This window comes from Syzygium oleosum, unplaced genomic scaffold (assembly GCF_021117445.2).
Source record: "Syzygium oleosum isolate NSW1041296 unplaced genomic scaffold, Sole_v2.1 Sole_v2.29, whole genome shotgun sequence".
NCBI classification, from domain to species: domain Eukaryota; kingdom Viridiplantae; phylum Streptophyta; class Magnoliopsida; order Myrtales; family Myrtaceae; genus Syzygium; species Syzygium oleosum.
In genome coordinates, this window is record NW_026607513.1 from 3,605,015 (window position 1) to 3,625,956 (window position 20,942).

General features: G+C 38.8%; 1 protein-coding gene across 1 annotated transcript; it reads right to left on the reverse strand.

Moving 5' to 3' along the window:
• Nucleotides 1–436: 436 nt before the first annotated feature.
• LOC115693988 (uncharacterized) lies at nucleotides 437–2,244 on the reverse strand. Its single transcript, XM_030621069.1, has 4 exons — nucleotides 1,655–2,244; nucleotides 1,364–1,482; nucleotides 642–1,119; nucleotides 437–536 (listed from the first exon to the last, which is right to left on the reverse strand). The coding sequence occupies exons 1-4, from the start codon at nucleotides 2,242–2,244 to the stop codon at nucleotides 437–439; spliced, it is 1,287 nt and encodes a 428-aa protein (XP_030476929.1).
• Nucleotides 2,245–20,942: the final 18,698 nt, after the last annotated feature.

Consider the following 20,942-nt stretch of genomic DNA (forward strand, 5'->3'; position numbering starts at 1 on the left):
CGACTGGTTTGAAAGTTTGAGGATTTCGGTCGAGAAACTTGATCGGCTCTAGATTCCACGGTGCTCTAGGATTTGGAGGAAGGAAGCAAGGGCTTTCCAATAAGGTAGTGAATTATCATTTCCTCCGAACTTTCAGCAGTGTTTTGACTAAATTAGAATCACTATGAGGAATTTACCAACATTCTTCTTTTCATATTCTCTCTTTATTTGTAACATAATAGACTTGTCAAATCCAAACAAGAGATATTCGTTAATCGTGTCACATCTGAATCCAAAAATGACATTTTCATTGAACATATTATACAACATAACATGAGTAACATGTTACTTAACTCCAAAACAATTCCCCGCCAGTCTTTAGAAAGTCAATGCTAATGACCAATAATAAACGAGCACACGCTTAATCATCGAGGAAATTACTCTTGTAAAATAGGAATCACATACGGGAGATGTGCTTGGGGGTGGGACGTGTTTGGGGATCGTTCAACAACCTCGAAACCTCCTTGACGACCAATTTTACAAGTACCCCTTCATGCCTGTCAATTGCCAAATAAAATTAAAATAAGCTTTGAGTAGTATAAGAAGTTTCCAATAATAGGATCAGACTAAGGCTTTGGTGGGGGTTTGATGAAAGTGAGTACCCATTGTCGATATTCTGCGATACCCATACGTGGGAGGACTCAACCTCCTTGAGAGCTCGCTCCCACCCCTCATAAATATTTCCGTCGACCGACTCCTTATTTTGAGCCATGTCTTTTCGAAATTGATCTTTCACATGTGAGGTTGTCACTTTATAGAAGATGGGCAATATCTTTTGCCCCTTTCTTTTCTTGCAATCAACCAAGTGAGCTAGCTCGTCGAGGCACCATTTAGATTTGGCAAAATTTTCAGAGAGAATCGGAATGGATATCCTGCAGCAGTCGATGGCATTGCGAGTCTCATGATCAATATCTTTTCCTATGAGGAATGGATCATCATCGTTAAACACTCTGATTCCTGTAGCCATAAGGCTGATGTAGAGGTAAGCAGCCAAGCCAAATCGAGTATCAGAGCCACGAAAGGCCAAGAACACTTGCCATTTACTTTCTCTTCTTTTCTTCTGCAAAAAGTAATGACGCACTGCGATCCAACAAGACAAGCCAAAGTGATGATGATAAGATGAAGCCAATGCGAATCATAAGAACATCTAAAAAAACCAAGGTAACTTTTAAAAGACACGAAATCGTTCTAGATCACAAACCACGCGAACTTTACATGCCTTACTCTATGTGGGAATTGAAGCAAGGCCAAAACTCTCAGATGATGAACACGGAGAATGTCTACTAATGGTAGGCACTTTGTTCAAATTTGAATTGGGCGATACCTGATCTTACGCAATAATTAGACATCAATATAGGAAACATGGGGAGCCGTTCGATCCATGTCATCTTCAATTCACTCGAAACCTTTGCCACCACCATATTCACCAGTTCTCCTTCGTGCCTACCCAGATATATGTGTAAAACCAAAGTTAGGCGTACAGTTTTATCCTTTCTTCCCCTGACCCTGCGGTTCTGGATCAGTCATTCCCATCAAGCGCACAGGGGTTTGGATATAGAGTTTCCACAGATATAGATTTGTAAATACAAACATACATACATACATACAAACATACCCATTAGCAACGGTGTTTGATATCCATCCTCTAATCCTTGCTACAGCAGTCAACGCTTCCCGCCATTTTAGCACTTCTCTTGAGCTGAACCGCTCCTTATGTTTACGTAGAGCCTCTTCAAAGTTACCGCGTTGGAGTCTAACATGATCAACATCCACCTTATAGAATATAGGGTAGACTGATTTGCCATAATATGCGTGGCAATCCATAATCTCAGCAAGCTCGCGGAGGCACCATTTACTCTCCGCATATTGTTCGGAGAGGATTGGGATCGCGATCCCACAACTCCTGATGGCCCAGAAAAGCTCTGGGCCTAGCTGCTTTCCGACCGGGAGCGCGTTGTCATCCCTGAACACGTGGACCCCAGCGGCTACCAGGCTGTTGTAGAGGAAATCGGCGAAGCCGGTGCGAGTGTCTCCGCCTCTGAAGCTCAAGAACACGTCGTAGTTCCAACGGACCGCCCTTGCTGAGGCATCCATCTTCTTCTTTGTTCGAAACTTCTCTTTTCTTTCGATGTGTTCTTTGAATGCTCTCTTATTCAAGACTGTGATGCTTTCAAGACTCAAGTCAATGTTTTTGTTTATCCGCATATGCCAAGGGCCCCATCGTGAAAAGGTGGAGTATTTTAATTGGTCTTCTTGACTTTTCAAAGGGTGGATAGTATAATATTCTGCCCCTTAAATTTGAGGTTTGTCATAATTTGACTTGTGGTTTTAATTTTTCCTGATCTTTATCTTAAATGGAAAACAACACCGATAAGATCTTTCACAGTGTACGCATCTTGCTTACACCTCCTCATCAAAGCATTCGAAGATCTTTCAATTCAACATGATGAATCCACCTCAAACAAAATTCTCTCATCTTATACTTCATTGTGGTAACACCTGTTTTTTCCTGGATAGATTCATTTGCAATTTTATTCTTTATCTCGCATATACACAAATCAAATGAACCTTTCTCATCTCCGTTGTCTAAACTCATTTTTTGTGCATGTCAACATTTATTTGCCCCACAGTCAATGCCATAGCACTTCGCTGGCCTTATAGTCGTCCTACGAAATTTTTCCTTCATCTAATTAATTGGCATTCCATAGTCACTCAAACCCCCAATCATACTTCTCCACTTCACACATCCTGAACTCCACGATGAGATCTCCATCGATTTTCAATTTTTTTCTTTGGCAAAGTAAATTCGAGATATTGCTACCTATGTGTCGTTCGAGTTTCTTCAGTTATTGAACTTACTCATTATATATTTCATCTTGTATTGACTTAGACGAAAACCTTTGATTATGAGGGTGTACAGAACTTTTTAATGGAGGAAAATGTTTTCCGTGAAAATCATCTTCCAAGAAAATGACTTGTTTTCAGTTGTTTGATAGTGTACTGGAAAGTGACACGGAATTTTTTTTTTTGATATTTAGGTTCTGTTTGTTTTGCGGAAAATATTTTTCTCATTTTCCAGTGTTTGGATCCCTTAGTGTCGCGACCTACCTCATGAGGAGGGCCAAATTCGATGAAGTGGGTTTAGAGGTAAATGTTCATGAAACAGTCCGTACGGCACATAAAAGACGGCTTACTAAAACATCAATCTTTTGGTCATCCGTACAGCTCATTGATCATGAACATGGATCTTCCCTAATCCATGCCTCGTGCGACAGCGGATCAATTTTATCTTTTTTCAGGTGTCACCACTAGCCTAGGTTGGGGGTCTGGTAGAATACCCAACCAATATGCGGGGAATTTCGTATTGATTTCTACGAGAACCAGAGATCATGGATTCGAGGACTAGTTTACGTTAATATTTCTATTAACGCCCTTTCATTACCGCTAAACTTATCATGGTTGTTATCCAAATTGTCATGCATTTGTTCTTACCATTTTCATGCCAAAGTCTTAGTCCACTAGGTGATCATGCATCTTGTTTTTGTATTTTCATTTAAGATTCTAAACTAATCCTATTTTAGTCTAGAAAGGAAAGAAACAAACAATTGTATTGAAAAATATTGCGTAAAGTAAACACTCAAGGTATTAAAAGGACGAGCTAACTCTAAGTGCGAGAAAGTAAAACCGGCAACTCGTTAGGTGTTTATTACAACACAAATTGAAACCCGAGACATGATCGGGAACGAATGAATTGAATACAAATTGAAACCGAATCAGACATCGGTCTATCTCCACCGTTGAGTGAATACAAATTGAGATCGGATTGGACATCGGTCTATTGCCTTGGTCTTTTACAATTTTGGACTATCCTCTCCATGGACTGCCTCTCGGGTGTCAGTGTTTACATTCATGAGATACATTCACGACAAACAATGCACAAAGGAACAACCAAAGAAAGGCAATGATGCAAACAATTCACTAATCAAACACGGGCCTCGGGATTGGCCTTTGCTTTACATGCATTTCGATTCATCCACCCACTTAATCATCTAACATTGTTTGATTAATGGTTAACGATAACGAGCTACTATTTGCATTCGCAAAATGACAACTCATATCGATTAACCCCTAAAGTCGGGTTCTAAGTGACCATAATGGGCTACCCGCCGAACATGCACCGGGCCTAACATACATCTATCAAACACATGTATAGTAATGAGTAAAACATGCATTCAGGCTCATGGGCCTTGTTTCTCAACCAATCAAGCAATGGGAAGTGGGCCTCATAAGAGGACCACTTAATCAATTATTAGTTATTAAATTCGGATCCATTTTGTTTGAGTATGATTAATTAACCTAATAATGTCAAAATGAAGTGATTCAGGTGTCATTACAAAGCTTATGTCATGAGGATAAAAAGTCAAGAGACCACTTTTTCTAATTCCCCACCGATTTTTACGAAAAAAGACAATTCTACCCTTGGTGACAGTCTAGACCTGGTTTACATTTGAATTAAAAAAAAACGCGGAAAAAATAGTGACCTTTATCAAAATCTGACCAAAATTTTTAGACAGTTAGGATTCTCCGTGTGTGACAACTTTTATGTTTTGAGGTTTTGATAAAAAGTCCCCCAAATTTTTATGAAATTCGGTCTTCACCAAGGACTCGTTTGCAAATCATTTTTGAGGCCGGGAAGACCTTATCTGAGATTTTTAGTCAATTGACCCTCTAGACATTGCTATTAGGCCCCAAAAATTTTTAGTCTACATAATAAGACCCTAATGGACAACTTTGTAGTTTTGAGGTTTTGCAAAAAAGGACTCAAAGTTTATCAAATTCGGAGAAACATATTTTGGATTTTAGAGAAAGGAAAACCAGATCTGAACACAGATATTGAATAAATCATAAAAATTCCTTTGAAAATCAAAATGAACTCATATTTTGATAAAATTGGTGTCACTGGAAAGATATAGATCTCAATATGAACTTTTATGAAGAAATTTGTTTCATATTTTGAATATAAGAATTTATAAAAATCGAAGAACACATGAAGGTCATTCAGAAATTCATCTGTCACAAGAACTGAGCCTAGATGACGTTGCTAATCGTCCTAACCTAATATGATTATAATTTTATGAAATTTTTACAATGAACATATCTGAATGGGCTCGACAACTTTCATGGAGGAAGTTTTCTCAAATAATGAACACAGAAAATCAGAAAAATCATCCAATCGAGAAAGGTCATTCAGTCTCACAGAAGAATAGGACTCAACATTATCATTCCAGATTCTGATCTCGACTTTCAAAGGAGTTTTGACCTAGCAAACGAAGTCCAATTGGGGCATGCGACATATCAAATCGAAGCTCACGACATATCCTGTGACTTTCTAATTGATCACTTCTTCAGATTTCGACATTTACAAGATGAAATCAACATTTTAAAGCATGCAAACCTCTCTGTGCACGATTTCATCCAAGTATACTTACCTTGTTCAATGATATTGCTGAGCTCAAATGAGCTATTTTGGTCACCAATGAACTCCGGAATGGCGCCAAATATAGCTTCCGATATCTATGTCGCAAGGTAAGAAAATCGACGTAAGATTGCTATCCAAAGTAGAAGAAGTAAAATCAAGCTTAAAGTGAAACTCCGATGGCTTTTCCGATGGAAGCCGGCCACCACAACTTTGAGATGAAGTTGAGGATGCTGATCGCAAGCCTCGAACCGCCTAGGAAGAATGCCGGGATGCCGGAATCACCACGGAAGCTAGCTGGATCAATCACCGGCTCGGTTGCCAGTGATGTAACCGAGAGGAAGATGGAGCTGATCGGAGGTGTTTTGGCTACCAGTAGCCATGGCCAGCCTTGCAACTGGCTCTAGGATGTCCGGAGGACTGTCGGAGTGGCAGCGGTGTGCCGAAAATCAGCCGGCAAGTGGCCGGCATGAGCAAGGAAAGCTCACGGCCAAGAGAAGAAAGGGAGAGAACGTGAGATAGAGAGAGAGGGAGAGAGATGAGAGAGAAAATAGATCTAGAAAAATGAGAGTCCCTATCAAATTTTGGAGGGAAAAAGCTTATATACCCCCCTCAACTTTGAATCTTAGCCCTTAAATTGATTTAATGGCCTAGAATACATCATTAATGATTTAAAATATTCCTTAAGGGCTAAGGATATGTGACATGACATTATGGATGGCCATGATAAATTCTAAATGAATGGCCATGATTGATTTGCTTAATTCTTAAGTAATTTGCTTAATCCATAATGAAGGGCATTTTGGTAATTTCACTTAGGGGCATTTGTGTAATTTTTATTTAAGGGCATTTTTGTCATTTTGGGCTCAAAGGGATGTGGCCAACCTTGGCTGGTCGGAATGGACCGCTGGCCACCAGATTTTTGATCGGAAAATGGTCAGTCCAATCGGGCCGGTTCAATTCGGGTCAAACCGGGTTGAACCGGTAGGACCGGTTTAACCCGAGTTTGACCGGGTTGAACAGATTCAATTCTCGGCCCAATTTGTTCCAACTTTGTGCAATTTAATTCCTATCATGATTGATTGATCCAATTAATATTGAATTTGATTAAATTGGATCGAACCAATTTGAAATTCATGCACAAATTGATCCAATTTAACCTGTTTAGCCCAATTGTTCTTTGATTTGAGTTAAATTGCATGGCCAAGCTAAACTAACGAATTTAATTGAAGTCTAATTAGCCAAATTGAACCTCAATTCATCAAACTGGATGTTAGTCTAGATTGTGTCAAGTTGAATTTCACTAATTGGATCAATTACTCTTAGATTTCTCAATCATTGAATCACTAAATTGATCAAATTAGCTCAAATTCATGTGAATCTTCCAAAATTGATTTCGAATTTGGATTTCACATAAGAAATTAGGCTCATTCGTGTCTTAATTGCGCAAATCATGAAAAATTGATCAAAATCACTAATTAGGGCCTAAATTGAGGGTTTTTGCACTTGGCTTGGAATTACAAAATTGGTTCCAAAATTGAATGTAATACAACCTCTAGATCAAATGTCGTGAAGGAAACTAACCTAAAAAATGACTAGAAATGAAGTAATTTCATTTTTGGCCGATTTGAACCAAATTCCGCAAATTGAAAAAAAGTTGATTCTAAACCGATTTTTGTAAAATTTCAAATGCCAAAGTGAAATTAAGCTAAAAATGAGTTGATTTAGGGATTTTTAATTTTTTGAATTTTTTTAGACAAAGTGTTGACCAAAAGTCAACATTTTAGTATTTATGTACTAAAATGTCAATTAATGGGTCAAACTTTAAATTTTTTGAAAATTGAGGATGCAAAAGTGAAATTGACACTATTTTGGGGTTTTTCTAATGCAAAAAACCAAATTTTGACTGTGGGTTGACTTTTGGTCAAAGTTTAATAAAAAAGCCAACTCGAAAGTCAACTCGAAAGTCAACTCTTTGACTTTTTGAAATTGAAATGCAAAAAGCTAGAAAATAAGTGGCTAATACTAATTTAAATGCTAAATGACTCTTTTTGATTGAGGATTGGGTTCTATCACGATCAGAAACCCTAATCTCAAGTTTTTACCTTTACGATGTGTCGGTTAAAAATCAGGTGTCAACGCTTAGAAAAATGAGTAAACGGAAAATGTTTTCCTATCAAAGCTTAAATTCAGAAAAAATGATTACCTCTTTAAAAAATCGGAAATCATTTTCTAAATATGATTAGGTATTGGCGTTTGGACCAGAAACTCTGCACTTGAGCATGGGAACCCCAATGCTCGTTCTTGGGCCTTTGTCAGCGAGGCTAGGCCGAGTCCATCTAGGCAGCACCCAAGACCCTGGCTACCGCGGCCGAATCCATCAAGGTCAAGCTCGGGACACCGGCGCCCGTGCCCAGGGCGTCAGTGCCTAATAATATCGACGCCAAGCTTGGGTCCTCGACTAACGTGCCTTGGTCCATCGAGGCCAAATTTTATAAAGAAAATTTCAAATTTTTAATTTTATTCTTTTCGTTTCTTTTACATTTTCTTTTTTTCTTTTCTTTTTTTTTTCTTTTTCCTTCTTCCTCCGCTAGTCGCGGTCCTCGGTGACGGCCGGCGACCAACCAAAGGTGTGGGTCAGTGAGAGCCGACCTTGAGCAAGGCTCGAGCTTGCCCAAGGCTAGCAAGCTCCAGCCTCTCCATCCTCAGGCGAGGCTCGACCTCACTGGACCTCGCCTGTAGCCTGTCGCCAGCCGTCATTGAGGCCGGCGACTGGCGGAGGAGGGAGAATAAAAAAGAAAAAAATTAAAATTTAAAAAATTCGAGAGTAACAATTTCAGAAAGTGTTTTCATCTCTTTAGATATAGGAATTTACATTCCTAAATTAATGCATGAATATTTTCGTTGACCGGATAGTGTTTTCGGTTGGCTCGTCATTTTTCGCAACCCAAACAGGTGAAAGTTCAGAAAATCAATTCCCAGAAAACACTTTCTCCCAAACAAACGCACCCTTAGCTTTTAAAAATTGGTCTCTCCGCTATAATTGAATTTTGTACTCAATTAAAGATATTAAGATAATATCAAAACCCTTGTCTAAGATATTGCTGATATATGAATAGAATTTTAAGTTATTAATATCAAAATTTAGCAACACAAAAAAAGATTGTCATAAAATAGAAAATGCAAATAATTAACAAATATGATCTCTTCGTATTCATAAAACTTTAGGTGAGAGCGGTTCTCCATTCTGTCTGATCGTGCGTGTGGAAAAAGAACTTGGGAAGACGGTTTTTTATTTTTATGATGGAGCAATCATTTTCTTCAATTTTAACTACGATTATTTTCCTTGACCATAAAGTCTTTTCAGTCGATTATCCACTTTTAGGAAAACAAACACATTAAAGTTTGGAAAATCATTTCGTGAAAATCATTTTTATAAAATAAATACACCCTAAAATCTCTTACCAAATTAAAGTGTCTAGCTAACTCCCTCTTGGATTTAATCTCCGAGTACCATATCGTCCAAGACAAAAAGAAAAACATACACTAGTAGGGAAAATTTGTCACTTGCCCAAGAAAAAGCCAATTGATTCAGCCCAGGGCGTAGGGGCGAACTGTTACTAGTAGTATTGCCAGGATCAAGTTGATTCCTCGTACTTACCATTGTATCTCCTCGAATCAATGTTGACACTTGATTTTTAACTTATTTTTCTAATTTTTCCAAAAATCTCAAAATTAGGATTAGGAATCTTGGCCAAGCCTAGAAACTTATTTCTAGACCAATTTTTTTTTATAGAATTTTCCTGAATTTTTTCTCAATTTCTTTTAAACAAAATAAGAGAGAAAATCAAGAAAAATAGCAAATGGAATCCAAAAATTCCATAAAAATATTCATTAGTCTTCTTTTAAATCCAATTTCATTAATACATCATCAATTTTGGAAAATCTCATGTGGGAATGTGTTTTTCCCAAAATTGGTCAAAACTAAGCCTAAATTGAGTAAAAAATTCAATTGAGTCATTTCTATTCAATTTTAGTCCATAGTGTCTTCACAACAAATGATTTTGGGACCTTGAATTACATATTGGTCAGTCCAATTGCACAATTTACCAAAGAAATCAAAAATTTTCAAAATTCAATACCCAAAATTGGGGATCATAATCAATTTGAAATTGTTGAACCTTGAGACCATCATTTCTAAGGTTAATCAGGAGTGGGTAATCCAATTTTGGCACCAATTTTGCCCAATTAGGTCATCAAAGTATCGAATTAGACAAAAACCCCAATGACCCGAATTTGTAATTTGAAAATCTTGGGTCTAATTGTGATAAAAATTAGGGCAAATCACATATTTGGGTGTGAAATGTGATGGGGAATCCAATTTTGAAATTGTCGAACCTTGAGACCATCATTTCTAAGGTTAATCAGGAGTGGGTAATCCAATTTTGGCACCAATTTTGCCCAATTAGGTCATCAAAGTATCGAATTAGACAAAAACCCCAATGACCCGAATTTGTAATTTGAAAATCTTGGGTCTAATTGTGATAAAAATTAGGGCAAATCACATATTTGGGTGTGAAATGTGATGGGGAATCCAATTTTGGGGTTAAATTTGAAAATTTGGGTTAAAATTAGGTTGAATTTGTGAATTTGGACCAACCCGGGTCTGCTAGGTCGGTCAGATCGACCCGACTCGACCCGAGTCGGTCTTCTTCCTTACCCGGTTTGCCTAGAACGTTCCAAAACCCATAAAAAAAGTTTCCCGCACCCGTGACTTTGTCGACTTGCCCAAGCCGATTGAGCATGTGTTTAGCTTGACTAACAGTTGGAGAATCTCCAGCTGTCGTCGGAGAATCGTTACAACCGATTCGGAGGTCGGTGGCAACTGATTTTGGGCGGGAAATCGATCAATAAAAAGGAGAAAAACATTATGACTATGCATAGAAGGTGCTCGAGAGAATTTCAGAGAGAGAAGAGAGATAAAGTTGGAGGGAGAGAGTGATTTCTAGAGAGAGACAAAGTTGAGGCTTCCCGAACCGAGCGATCGGCGTTTTTCGGACAGAAAAGCATCGGCAAATCAGTCCAGATTGTAAGCCTCCTCACCTAAAACGATCAGTGTAGGTCTGATTGTCGTCGCCAGAAAACCGTGATCGGCCAGTGCGTCCAGAGCTCTTCTGGCGAAGCTGAGACCACTTGCTAGAAGTCCGAGTGTTGAAGAACAACTCCACGGCACGGATTAGTTTGACGATTTCTTCTGATTATCGAACGAAGCAGGTAAACTTCGATCCTCGTCATGGTTTAGATGAAATCCCAGAAAACGTGATTATGTTCAATCCTGTTGTTCATGCCATTTTAAACGTAATTTTGGCTTTCTAAATGTTCAAAACTTGTTTCTGATCACATTTTATGTTTTTTGATTGCATTTGGGTCATTAAATCTGCATAAACCACCTCGGCCGCCATTGTTGAACTTTGCCGGAGCTCGGGAAACTTCGCCGGAGTGTTCCCCGTGGACATAGGTCACCCAAGTTAGCATTTTCTGACCTTGCTTTGATGATTTGGAGCTTATTTGGAGCGATTTAGATGGCTAGGGTGATTAGAATTAGGATATGTATTCTGGAAAAGCTTGTCAAGAACAGTTTGCAAGTTAGGATATTTGGATCGGTTTTTTGCCAATCGGCGGTGGTCTGGCGGCGAACTAGTGAGGTTAGGCTAATAAAAAGTGATATCAACTTTTCATTAAACTAAACAGAATGGTAAAAAGCTCGTCGGAAGGTTGCCGGAGGAGGGCTTGAACAGGCGGCCTTAATAATGTTTGAATCGAAGCCATGCATACCATGTGCTCGGCGAAATGCCGAAGAGAAGAAGAGGAGGAAACGGCGCTGTTTGGCGTCGTACCCGTAGGAGCGCCGGCCGTACCCGTAGGAGCGCCGGCCGGCGCCAACGATGCCCGGTTCGGCTTGGCCGAACCGGGTTGAATCGGCCGATCCGGTTCGCTATCCAGGCAAGAAAATTTAAAAAAAAAATCAAAAAATAAAAAAAAATCAAAAAATTATAAAAAATTCTAAAAAACTCAGAAAATTTTAGAAAACTCTAAAAAATTTAAAAAATTGAAATATTCATTAAAAAATTCATATTTTTTAGAAATTCAAAAGATCCATAAAACCTTAAAAATTCAAAAAAATAAAAAAATTCAAAAAAATTCGAAAATTCGAAAATTCATAAAAATTCTAAAAAATTATAAAAATCAACTCTCGGAAAAGTTAATTCCTCAAAAATCAATTTCCAAAAAAAATAAAAAATTTCAAAAATTCACAGAATGATTCAAAAACACTGTGGCTAACCTTTGCAAGTGAAATTAGAATTTTTTTAAGTGCCCAAGTGATATTTTTAGAAAATCTTAAGTTTAGGGGTTTTAACCCCTAAAAAACCCTAAAAACCTAAAATGACATAAATCATGGAATGAACAAGCCTTTAAGGCTTTACTAGCGTTTAGGTATTTTAAATTGGCTTTCCTTAGTGACAACTTAGGATTGCTTTGCTTGAGTGACATTGATTATGTTATTATTGATTGGTTGATTGATTTGATTGATTTTCTAGGATTAGAATGGTTATGATTAGTGGATAGGCCTAGGAAACTTGTGTGACACGTTAGACACATCGTATCGTTTTAGGTAGCGAAAGGGCGTTAGGGATCTCGATTCGGGATCATTAGTGTAACCAAGTCCCTGTATTCAGAATATCTGGTTTGTAAAATCATGGTATTTCTCCCGTACCCCGACTTCAAATAGGAAGATAGGAAATTACTACCCGCTGTCAAGTGAGGTATGGTCCGGGAGAGACCTTTGTATGGAAATACCTCCTTAGCCCGCACCCCTCGAAGCAAAAGCGCGGCGCGACAGGCTTGGCGACTTCGTTAGGGACTCTTTAGGTTTCTAAGTGGACTTAGGCCTAGATAGAATGATACGCATGTGTTCTGTGCAAGCAAGGATCCCAAGTACGTCCCGCTAATGATCGTGTTAGATGGTTTTGCAGGTGGGAGATATAAGGGGTGTAGTCTTTGCTGACTTTTGTTTTACAGGATGGCATTGGGATTGAATGTGGTTTGATTGAACTTTAGAAGTGCTGTTTGGTTATTACTTGCTATGCATGCTTTTAAATTGCTTTAGCACTACACTATTCGTACACACCACTCATGGCCTAACCTTGGCTACATTTAGGATCACCCTTAGGAGGTGTGTGTTTAGGCGAAACTGTGAGCTGATTGCTTATGGGATCGTTTAAATGCAATACCGATCACTGAGGTGGAATAATATTTCATTACTTGAGGTTGATTGCTTATTAGAATGGAATCCCTTATCCATCAAGGTGGTAACCTTGAGCCTTTAGTATACCCTACCATTTTAGGCGTTAAAACCTCACTTGTTGCATCCGCTTGTCTTTGTGGTTGGTATACCTAAAACCAAACAAAAACGTTTTGGTAAGCAAGTATCGTTCCATTCCTTTCTTTTTCAATTATGCAAGTTAGTTGACACATTTCTAAAAAAATGCCTAAATAACAATCAATGCTTGGTCTAAATGCCCTTTCATATTAGAATGAATGATTAGGGTGTCATACTCCATTTGACCATTCTTTCATTTTTAGATGGAATGTATAGGTCCATGGCAGATTTTCGATGTAATTCAATTGGTTACATGCTCATTTTGATGTATTCAAAGTTGTAAATCATAGGTTAGGACTTTATGATCTAAATGGAGTATGACAAAATAGCATTTATATCAAACATTGGTGTCATCCTCATTTTCAAATATATGCTCTCTTAAGGCATAAATGGACTAAAGATGACACTTGTATCACTTTCTAAGTATGCAAATGTACTTTACCTCCATTTTACCATAAAAGGACATATAATTGAAATAGGGGCATTAAAATTGATTTGTAATACATGGTGATTAATGATAAATCTTGTTGCATGATTACACTCAATGGGAAAGCTAGGCATCCAAGTAATTTCCATTCCTCGGAAGGAGCTCGTTGCTTGGTGGAAGAGCATGTCTAAGAACAACCAAACTTATGTCTAAGAAAAGCTTGGATATCTTCTCGAGTTAATGCATTTAGAACATCAAATCAGCCTAGTCCAAGCTTTGGCGCATTTTTGAGAGGTTTCTACTGCCACCTTCCAATTTGGAGAACATGAATTGATACCAACTTTAGAGGAATATCAAGCTGCCATTGGAATCAATTCTAAACCTAGGATCGTAGAGCCACCCATTGGACTTAATCCTGTAAGCATTCTAGCTGAATTCCTTAACCTCAAAACTTTCAAAATCGAAAAGCTAATCAAGTCAAATACGGGTAGATTTCCATTATCTTTCCTAGTAGTCAACTTTTCAAAACTTCCTAGGGAAATGGGAAACACTTGAGCTCGGGTATTCATTTTAGCCTTCTTTGGCTTCATTCTATTCCATGTATCTAGAACAGGATTAGACCCTTTAGTTGCTGTGATTGCAAGACAAGCATGTCTCAAGTGGGACTTTTCAAATATACTTCTTGCCCAAACTATCCTTTCCTTAAACACAAACCAAAATCATGAGAGGGGTGTCTTCTAAGCTTCTACTAGTCTTCTTTTACTACGGTTCATCTCACACATTCGACCATGGTGTCGTTTCATGAACCTTCGTGAAATCTGTTTAGCGACAAATCCAATTGAGCGATACATTCGTCTTCAAAGCAAATTATCCAAACAATCTTTCTTAGATTGAGCCAATTTCATTAAGGCCCTAACTCTCGATTGAATCCAACGGCGGATCAATTGGCCAAAGATTGACAAGGCGAGGATTACAAGCCAAGAAGGGAATGTGATACCATTGCTCGATTTGAGTGGAGGAGCTGCTTATTGCCCTCTAAGAGTTGTTAGACAATTTGGGATGCTTCAGCAAGTTCTACCAACTTGGAATCCCGTAGAGTTTGCCTTTGACATCCCAAGTGGGACTATACCTGAAGAAGAGAAGAACAGCCTTCAAACCAAGATTCACAAGATCATCCTATCTTTGGATAACCCACTTAAACAAGTAATCGAGTGGCCGAAAAACTTAGAAGGGGATATGAAGATTTATATGGCATCCAAAGAATACATCACATGGATAGAAAGCAAACGTCCAATTAATGTCGAGCCATATGTCCCATTGAGCATCACACCGATCCTAAAGACGAGTATGTCTCGGAATATATTGTTCCAAATGTGCCTGAAGTGGAACCCCAAGTCCCCGAAGAGGTCGTGATCGATGTTGAAGAATAGGAATCTCGAGCCAAGGAATGAGAGGAATATCAAAAGGCGGAAGCTGCCTTAGCTAGCAAGAAGCCTAGGATTGGATGATTTAGATTCCCATTTGAGTTTATGATTATGATGTCAAACAATTACAAGTCTTATATGCAATGATGAATTGATCATTTTCTAGATGTACTTTGACAAGTTCAAAACATGATTTCAAAAATCTAAAAGAATCACCATGGATTACAATTCTTTGAATCGTATGATAGCTTGAAAAAGACATTGATGATGAATTTTATACAAGGCTAAGGCTTGTATAAAAGTTCTTATCATTGTCAATCATAAGAAGCCATACAATTGAAAGAATGTAGGGTTTCATGATTGTTTTACTATTCTAACCCTGAGTCTTTTTACGAAGCAGGTTTTCTAGCAACGGAAGGCAAAAGACTCCGAACTCGTTTACAAGTTAGAATGGCAAAAGAAGAAACCCGTGCTCGACTAGCTGAAGTTGAGAACCAAATGACCAAAATGGCCGCCAAGATGGCAGAAATGAAGGCTTTCATCCTTGCCTCTAGGGGATCTTATCCCACAGTTCCAAATGCGGGAACTTCAGATACTGCTGAAGCACCTACTGAAGAACCAACTAGAAACAAAGAACCAGTACAAGAAAACTCTCCAAAGGCTACACCTGAAGTAGTAAATTTGGAAGAAGATGATCAAGCCAAGAAAACATCCAAAGCAAATGATGAAGAAGAAGCCAAGAGATTGGCCAAAATTGAAAAATGCTTAGCCAGTCAGGGATATGAACTTCAGAGGTTCGATAAGTTCTCGTCATATGCAAAAGTGGTTGTTCCGAAAAATTATAAAGAACCAAAGTTCTTGAGCAAGTATGATAGAATTAGTGTTCCAAAAGCCATTTGAAGTATTATCTCCACAAGATGGCGAGGTATTCAGATAACACGCTACTTCTTATTAGCACATTTCAAGACAGTTTGAGAGGAGCGGCCCTGGCATGGTACACTACTCTCGACATAGAAGACTTCACGGAATGAGACCATTTGGCGGGAGAATTCCTCTATTAATACAAGTTTAATGTTGAGATACTCCCAACTAGAGAAGACCTCGTCAGAACTGAGAAACGGAAAAACGAAGGATTCCGAGCTTATGCTCAGAGGTGGAAAGCTGTCGCCTCACAAGTAAAACCCACCATAAATGAGGATGAGCTCATTGAGCTCTTCCTAAAATCATTGCCAATCGAATATTACGACAAGCTACATGTGTCAGGCTATCAAACATTCACCATGGTGGTAAAAGTTAGCGAGAGAATTGAATGGGGGTTGAAAGAGAAGAAAGCCCAAGAAGCAACAACATGGAGGCCTTATCCCGGGAGAAAAGACAAGGAGCCCATTCGTGAGGTGGCTATGGTGTCTAGCCCGAACACTCATCAGACGTCATTTCCAAAGTAATCCAACATTGCTTGAAAAAACCCGAGGCAGTTCGAACCAAAGAAAAGGCCTGTGAGGCAATACACGCCGTTGCCCCAACCTCTGTCAAAGTTATAACCAATGCCTTTAGAAAGGCATTTGGTGACCAAAGAAGTACCAAGAGATAATCCTGCAAGATTTCCATGGTACGATGAATCAAAAACCTGTGCGTACCACATGGGATAAAGGGGACATGATGTAGATAACTGTCCCACTCCAAAATATAAGGTTCAACACCTCATTGACAAGAAGATATTGAACTTCCAAGAGCCCGAGCCGAACATACATCATAATCCTCTCCCTGAGCACAATGTGGTAAATATGATCAAGGGTGAAGAAGGAATGATGGGGCCTGATGATGAAGATGAATACTAGGCCAAGCTGAAAGCTTCTCGATTAGAAGATGCTCGTTTTCGTCAAGAAGCACTTTTGAAGGGCGAAATTGTAGACAACTTGAGAGAAGATTCTGAAAAATATAATTTCCAAGTGAAGTATACCCCACCACCTTAGGCATCCAAGGATTAAGTAATTGTGCCCATTGGTTGGGGTAGTATGGATGATGAAGTTAGCTTAAAGGAGAAAATTTCGTCCGGAAAACAAATGTGCCAAGATGAGATGGATGAGGATGAAAAAGGGAAAGATAGAGTCCGACAGGGTGAAAGACATTTTACCCGAGAATCGTTCAAGCAGGGTGAAATCGTGGACCTACTCGGTCAAGATAGTGGTAAATATAATTACCGTGTCAAGTACACCCCTCCTCCATGGGCATTCAAAAATGAAGTTATCGTGCATGATGGATTTGGCGGCATGGATGAGATTCCAATTAACAAATTAAGTCTCGAGGAGAAAGAAGATCGAGAGGAAAAAAAGAAGAAAAAGACTCGCTGAGGCGATAGACGGTTCATTCGTAAAGCACAGAAACAAGGTGAAGTCGTTGATTTCTTGAGTCAGGATAGTAGCTGGTACAATTACTGTGTCAAATACACACCTCCCCCGTGGGCATTCAAGAATGAAATAATCACACCTGATAGATGGGGTGGAATGGATATTGATGAGGCTGATAGAAGCATGGTGTCTATGGTTACACCTTTTCTGATCGAGCTTGATGAAGTGGATAAGTATAAGGAGGAAGAAGGTCCCGTCGAACCAATTACCATTCAACTTCCAATTGATCAATTAAAAATTGAGGAAAAAGAGACAGCCTGTGATTATCACTCTCCCTTCAAAAGAAAAGTTTGACACTAAGTGCGTACCCTGGGATTATGCACCTAAAGAAGTTGATGCTATAACCCGATCGGGTAGATGTTATGTTCCAAAGGAGGGTGATCATGAAAAGAAGGGAGTGACCGAAGAAGATGTGAAACAGTTACTGTCAATTATGAAGACAATCGAATATGAGGTAATTGAACAGCTAGGAAAGATGCCGGCATAAGTTTCTTTGCTAGATCTTTTCAAGACATCAGAAAGCCACAAAATGATGCTTATGAAACTTCTCAATGAAGTGCACATCCTAGAAATAATCAATGAAGTGCAACTCGAGGATTTTGTTGGCGCTATTCTTTTCAAAGATTAGATTGTCTTCTCTGATGAAGATTTCCCAATTGACGGACGTTCACACAATAAGGCTCTATACATTGCCGTTAAATGCCGAGGCAAAGAAGTGTCACACGTGCTGATCGATAATGGCTCCGCGCTTAATTTGTGTCCGTTAGACACGCTACATCGCTTGGGGATCAGTGAAGAGCTCATTAAACCTTCTAAGGTGACTGTGCGTTCGTTCGACCAAATGAAGAAGGACATTATTGGCAATATCGAGCTCGAGGTAAACATAGGCCCTGTGCCTTTTTTAATTGACTTTCAAGTGGTGGATATTCCGAGGACTTTGAATTCACATGGCTGGTGCTATCCCTTCAAGCCTTCATTAGAAGGTTAGATTCATCATTAATAGCAAGATGATCACCGTACATGGAGAGATAGATTTCACCACTTACAAGGAGAGTGCAATACCATATATCGAACATGAGGTGAAAGAAGAACCAAGTTACCATTCCTTCGAGATGATCTCGTTGGTACAAATCTCCGCTGGTAACATAATGAAATCACCAGAATTCTCAACATCATCCATCATGTCTGGGAGGATATTATGCTAATATGGATTCACTCCCGATGGTGGACTTGGGTCAAAAGCCCAAGGAATCAAGGAATCCATTACTCCACTTTCCACAAAGAAAAGACATGGAGTAGGATATATCACAGAAAGCTGTAATAATCATCATGGAGGCCAAGGCTGAGGTTCAAAGAACTATGGAGGCTATGGAAGCTGAGGTGATCGCATCATTAACCCATCAGTGTGAAAGGGTAAAGCTAAAGAGCTTCCCTATCATCAGATTCACATCAAGGAAACCTTTCCTGGACCTTCCAAGCTACTGCAAGAAGAAGATCTACATATAAAGGAAGAACCTGTGTTACCTGGCTTATTCGAGGAGAATGCTATCAACGTCATCATAACTAAAGCAGAAGATATCTACACATTAGAGTAGGAAGATTCTCTCGAACTTTTGCTTGTCTTTTCCATTGCATTGTTGTTTTTACAGTTTCAAGTTTCTTGTTGATTTTGTTTGCAATTTCAATTTAGTTACAATTTCCATTTCTGTTGATATGGATGTAATCACATTTTTCAATTCAATAAAGGGGTTCAAATGTTTTGTTAAGGACATATAGAAACAAAATCAAATCTATGATGAACATTGCCCTCATTCGTGAGGCTTGAGGCTTTAGATTTTTATATTGCTCCTCGTTGCGAAAATGGTTTTAAGAATAAGAAAGTCCAAGGATATGAGGACTAGCTCTGTTTTTCTATTCTTTTAAAATTAATTTCAAAATGAATTCCCAAAAGGGCTTTTCATAAAACCACATGCATTGTTATACTTTGTATGCGGTCACTAACCATGTTTGTTGCATGTCAGGTATGAGCATTCGCATATTCATAATAAGTTCATATGTGGCCCAAATCTTTCCGAGGAGATCGCTTGTGATATCGAAGAGTATAACGAGGATAAAGAATGGGTCAAGAAAGAATGGATCCGTCACGAAGAATCAAAGCCACTTACATTAGAGAAAACGATTACCGTTAATCTAGGCGATAAGGAGAATCCCAAAGAAGTTAAGATCAGAGAAAGTTTTTCCTCAACAGAAGTAGAAAGAATTATTGATCTACTCAGAGAATATCAAGATATTTTCGCATGGTCCTACGTCGACATGCCAGGTCTTGATCCGAACATAGTTGAACATGCTTTACCCATCGATCCGAGCACCCCTCCGAAAAAATAGAAACTTCAGCGAACAAAACTGGAATTGGCAAAGAAGATAGAGGAGGAAGTCATGAAACTACTTAAAGTTGGATTTATTGAAGTGGTACCATATCCAGAATGGGTTGCCAACATTATACCCGTATTGAAGAAAGACGGGCGGGTTCGGGTTTGCATTGATTATCGTGACCTAAATAAAGCAAGCCTTAAAGATGACTTCCCGCTTCCACATATCAATGTTCTAGTGGACATCACTGCTGGATTCGAAACATTTTCATTCATGGATAGTTTCTTAGGATATAATCAAATCCTTATGAAGAAGGAGGATATGGTGAAGACATCCTTCATTACACCATAGGGCACATTCTGTTACAAAGTGATGCCTTTCGGTTTGAAAAATACTGGTGCCACATATCAGAGGGTAATAGTAACTTTGTTCCATGATATAATGCATAAAGAAATCGAAGTATATATAGATGACATGATTGCAAAATCCAGACAAGAAGAAGATCATGTTGAAGTGCTTCGCAAATTGTTTGAAAGACTCAAGAAATACAAATTGCGACTAAACCCCAATAAATGTGTATTTGGGGCAAAACTTGGCAAGTTGCTAGGATTTATGGTCAGTAGTAGGGGTATCGAAATAGATCCTACCAAGATGAAGGCAATATACGACTTGAAGACTCCCTCCATAGTAAAAGAGGTGAGAAGTCTATTGGGGAGATTGAACTACATTGCCCGGTTCATCTATCAGCTTTCTGAAACTGCTAAACCATTCTTTAAACTGCTGAAAAAAAAAGCCAAAGTGAAATAGGATGCCGAATGTCATCAAGTCTTTGACAGGATAAAAAAATATCTAGTATGCTCGCTAGTGTTGTTACCACCAGTCCCCGGGATCTCGCTGATCTTATACTTAACGATTCACCACAAGTCATCAGGAGCGGTGCTTGTCCAAAGAAGACCAAATGATGGTAAGGAGCAAGCCATTTATTACCTGAGCAAGAAGTTCACAATATTCGAGACGAATTACCCAGCAGTTGAGAAGACATGTGTTGCATTGATATGGGTATTGCACAAATTAAGACAATATACCCTTCATCACCAAATTTTGCTAGTAATCAAGAATGACCCGATCAAGTATCTCCTTGGTCGGGAAATTAGCAAAATGGCAGGTCCTGTTATCTAAATTTGATATTAGAAGTTTACCACAAAAGTCAGTCAAGGGACGAGCAATAGCAGATATGTTAGCGGAAAATTCACAGAACATCGCCAATCCTGAAGAGGAACAATTTGATGACTATATATCAACATTGGTCGATAATAAATGGACCATGTATTTTAATGGAGCAACCAACTTATCTGGA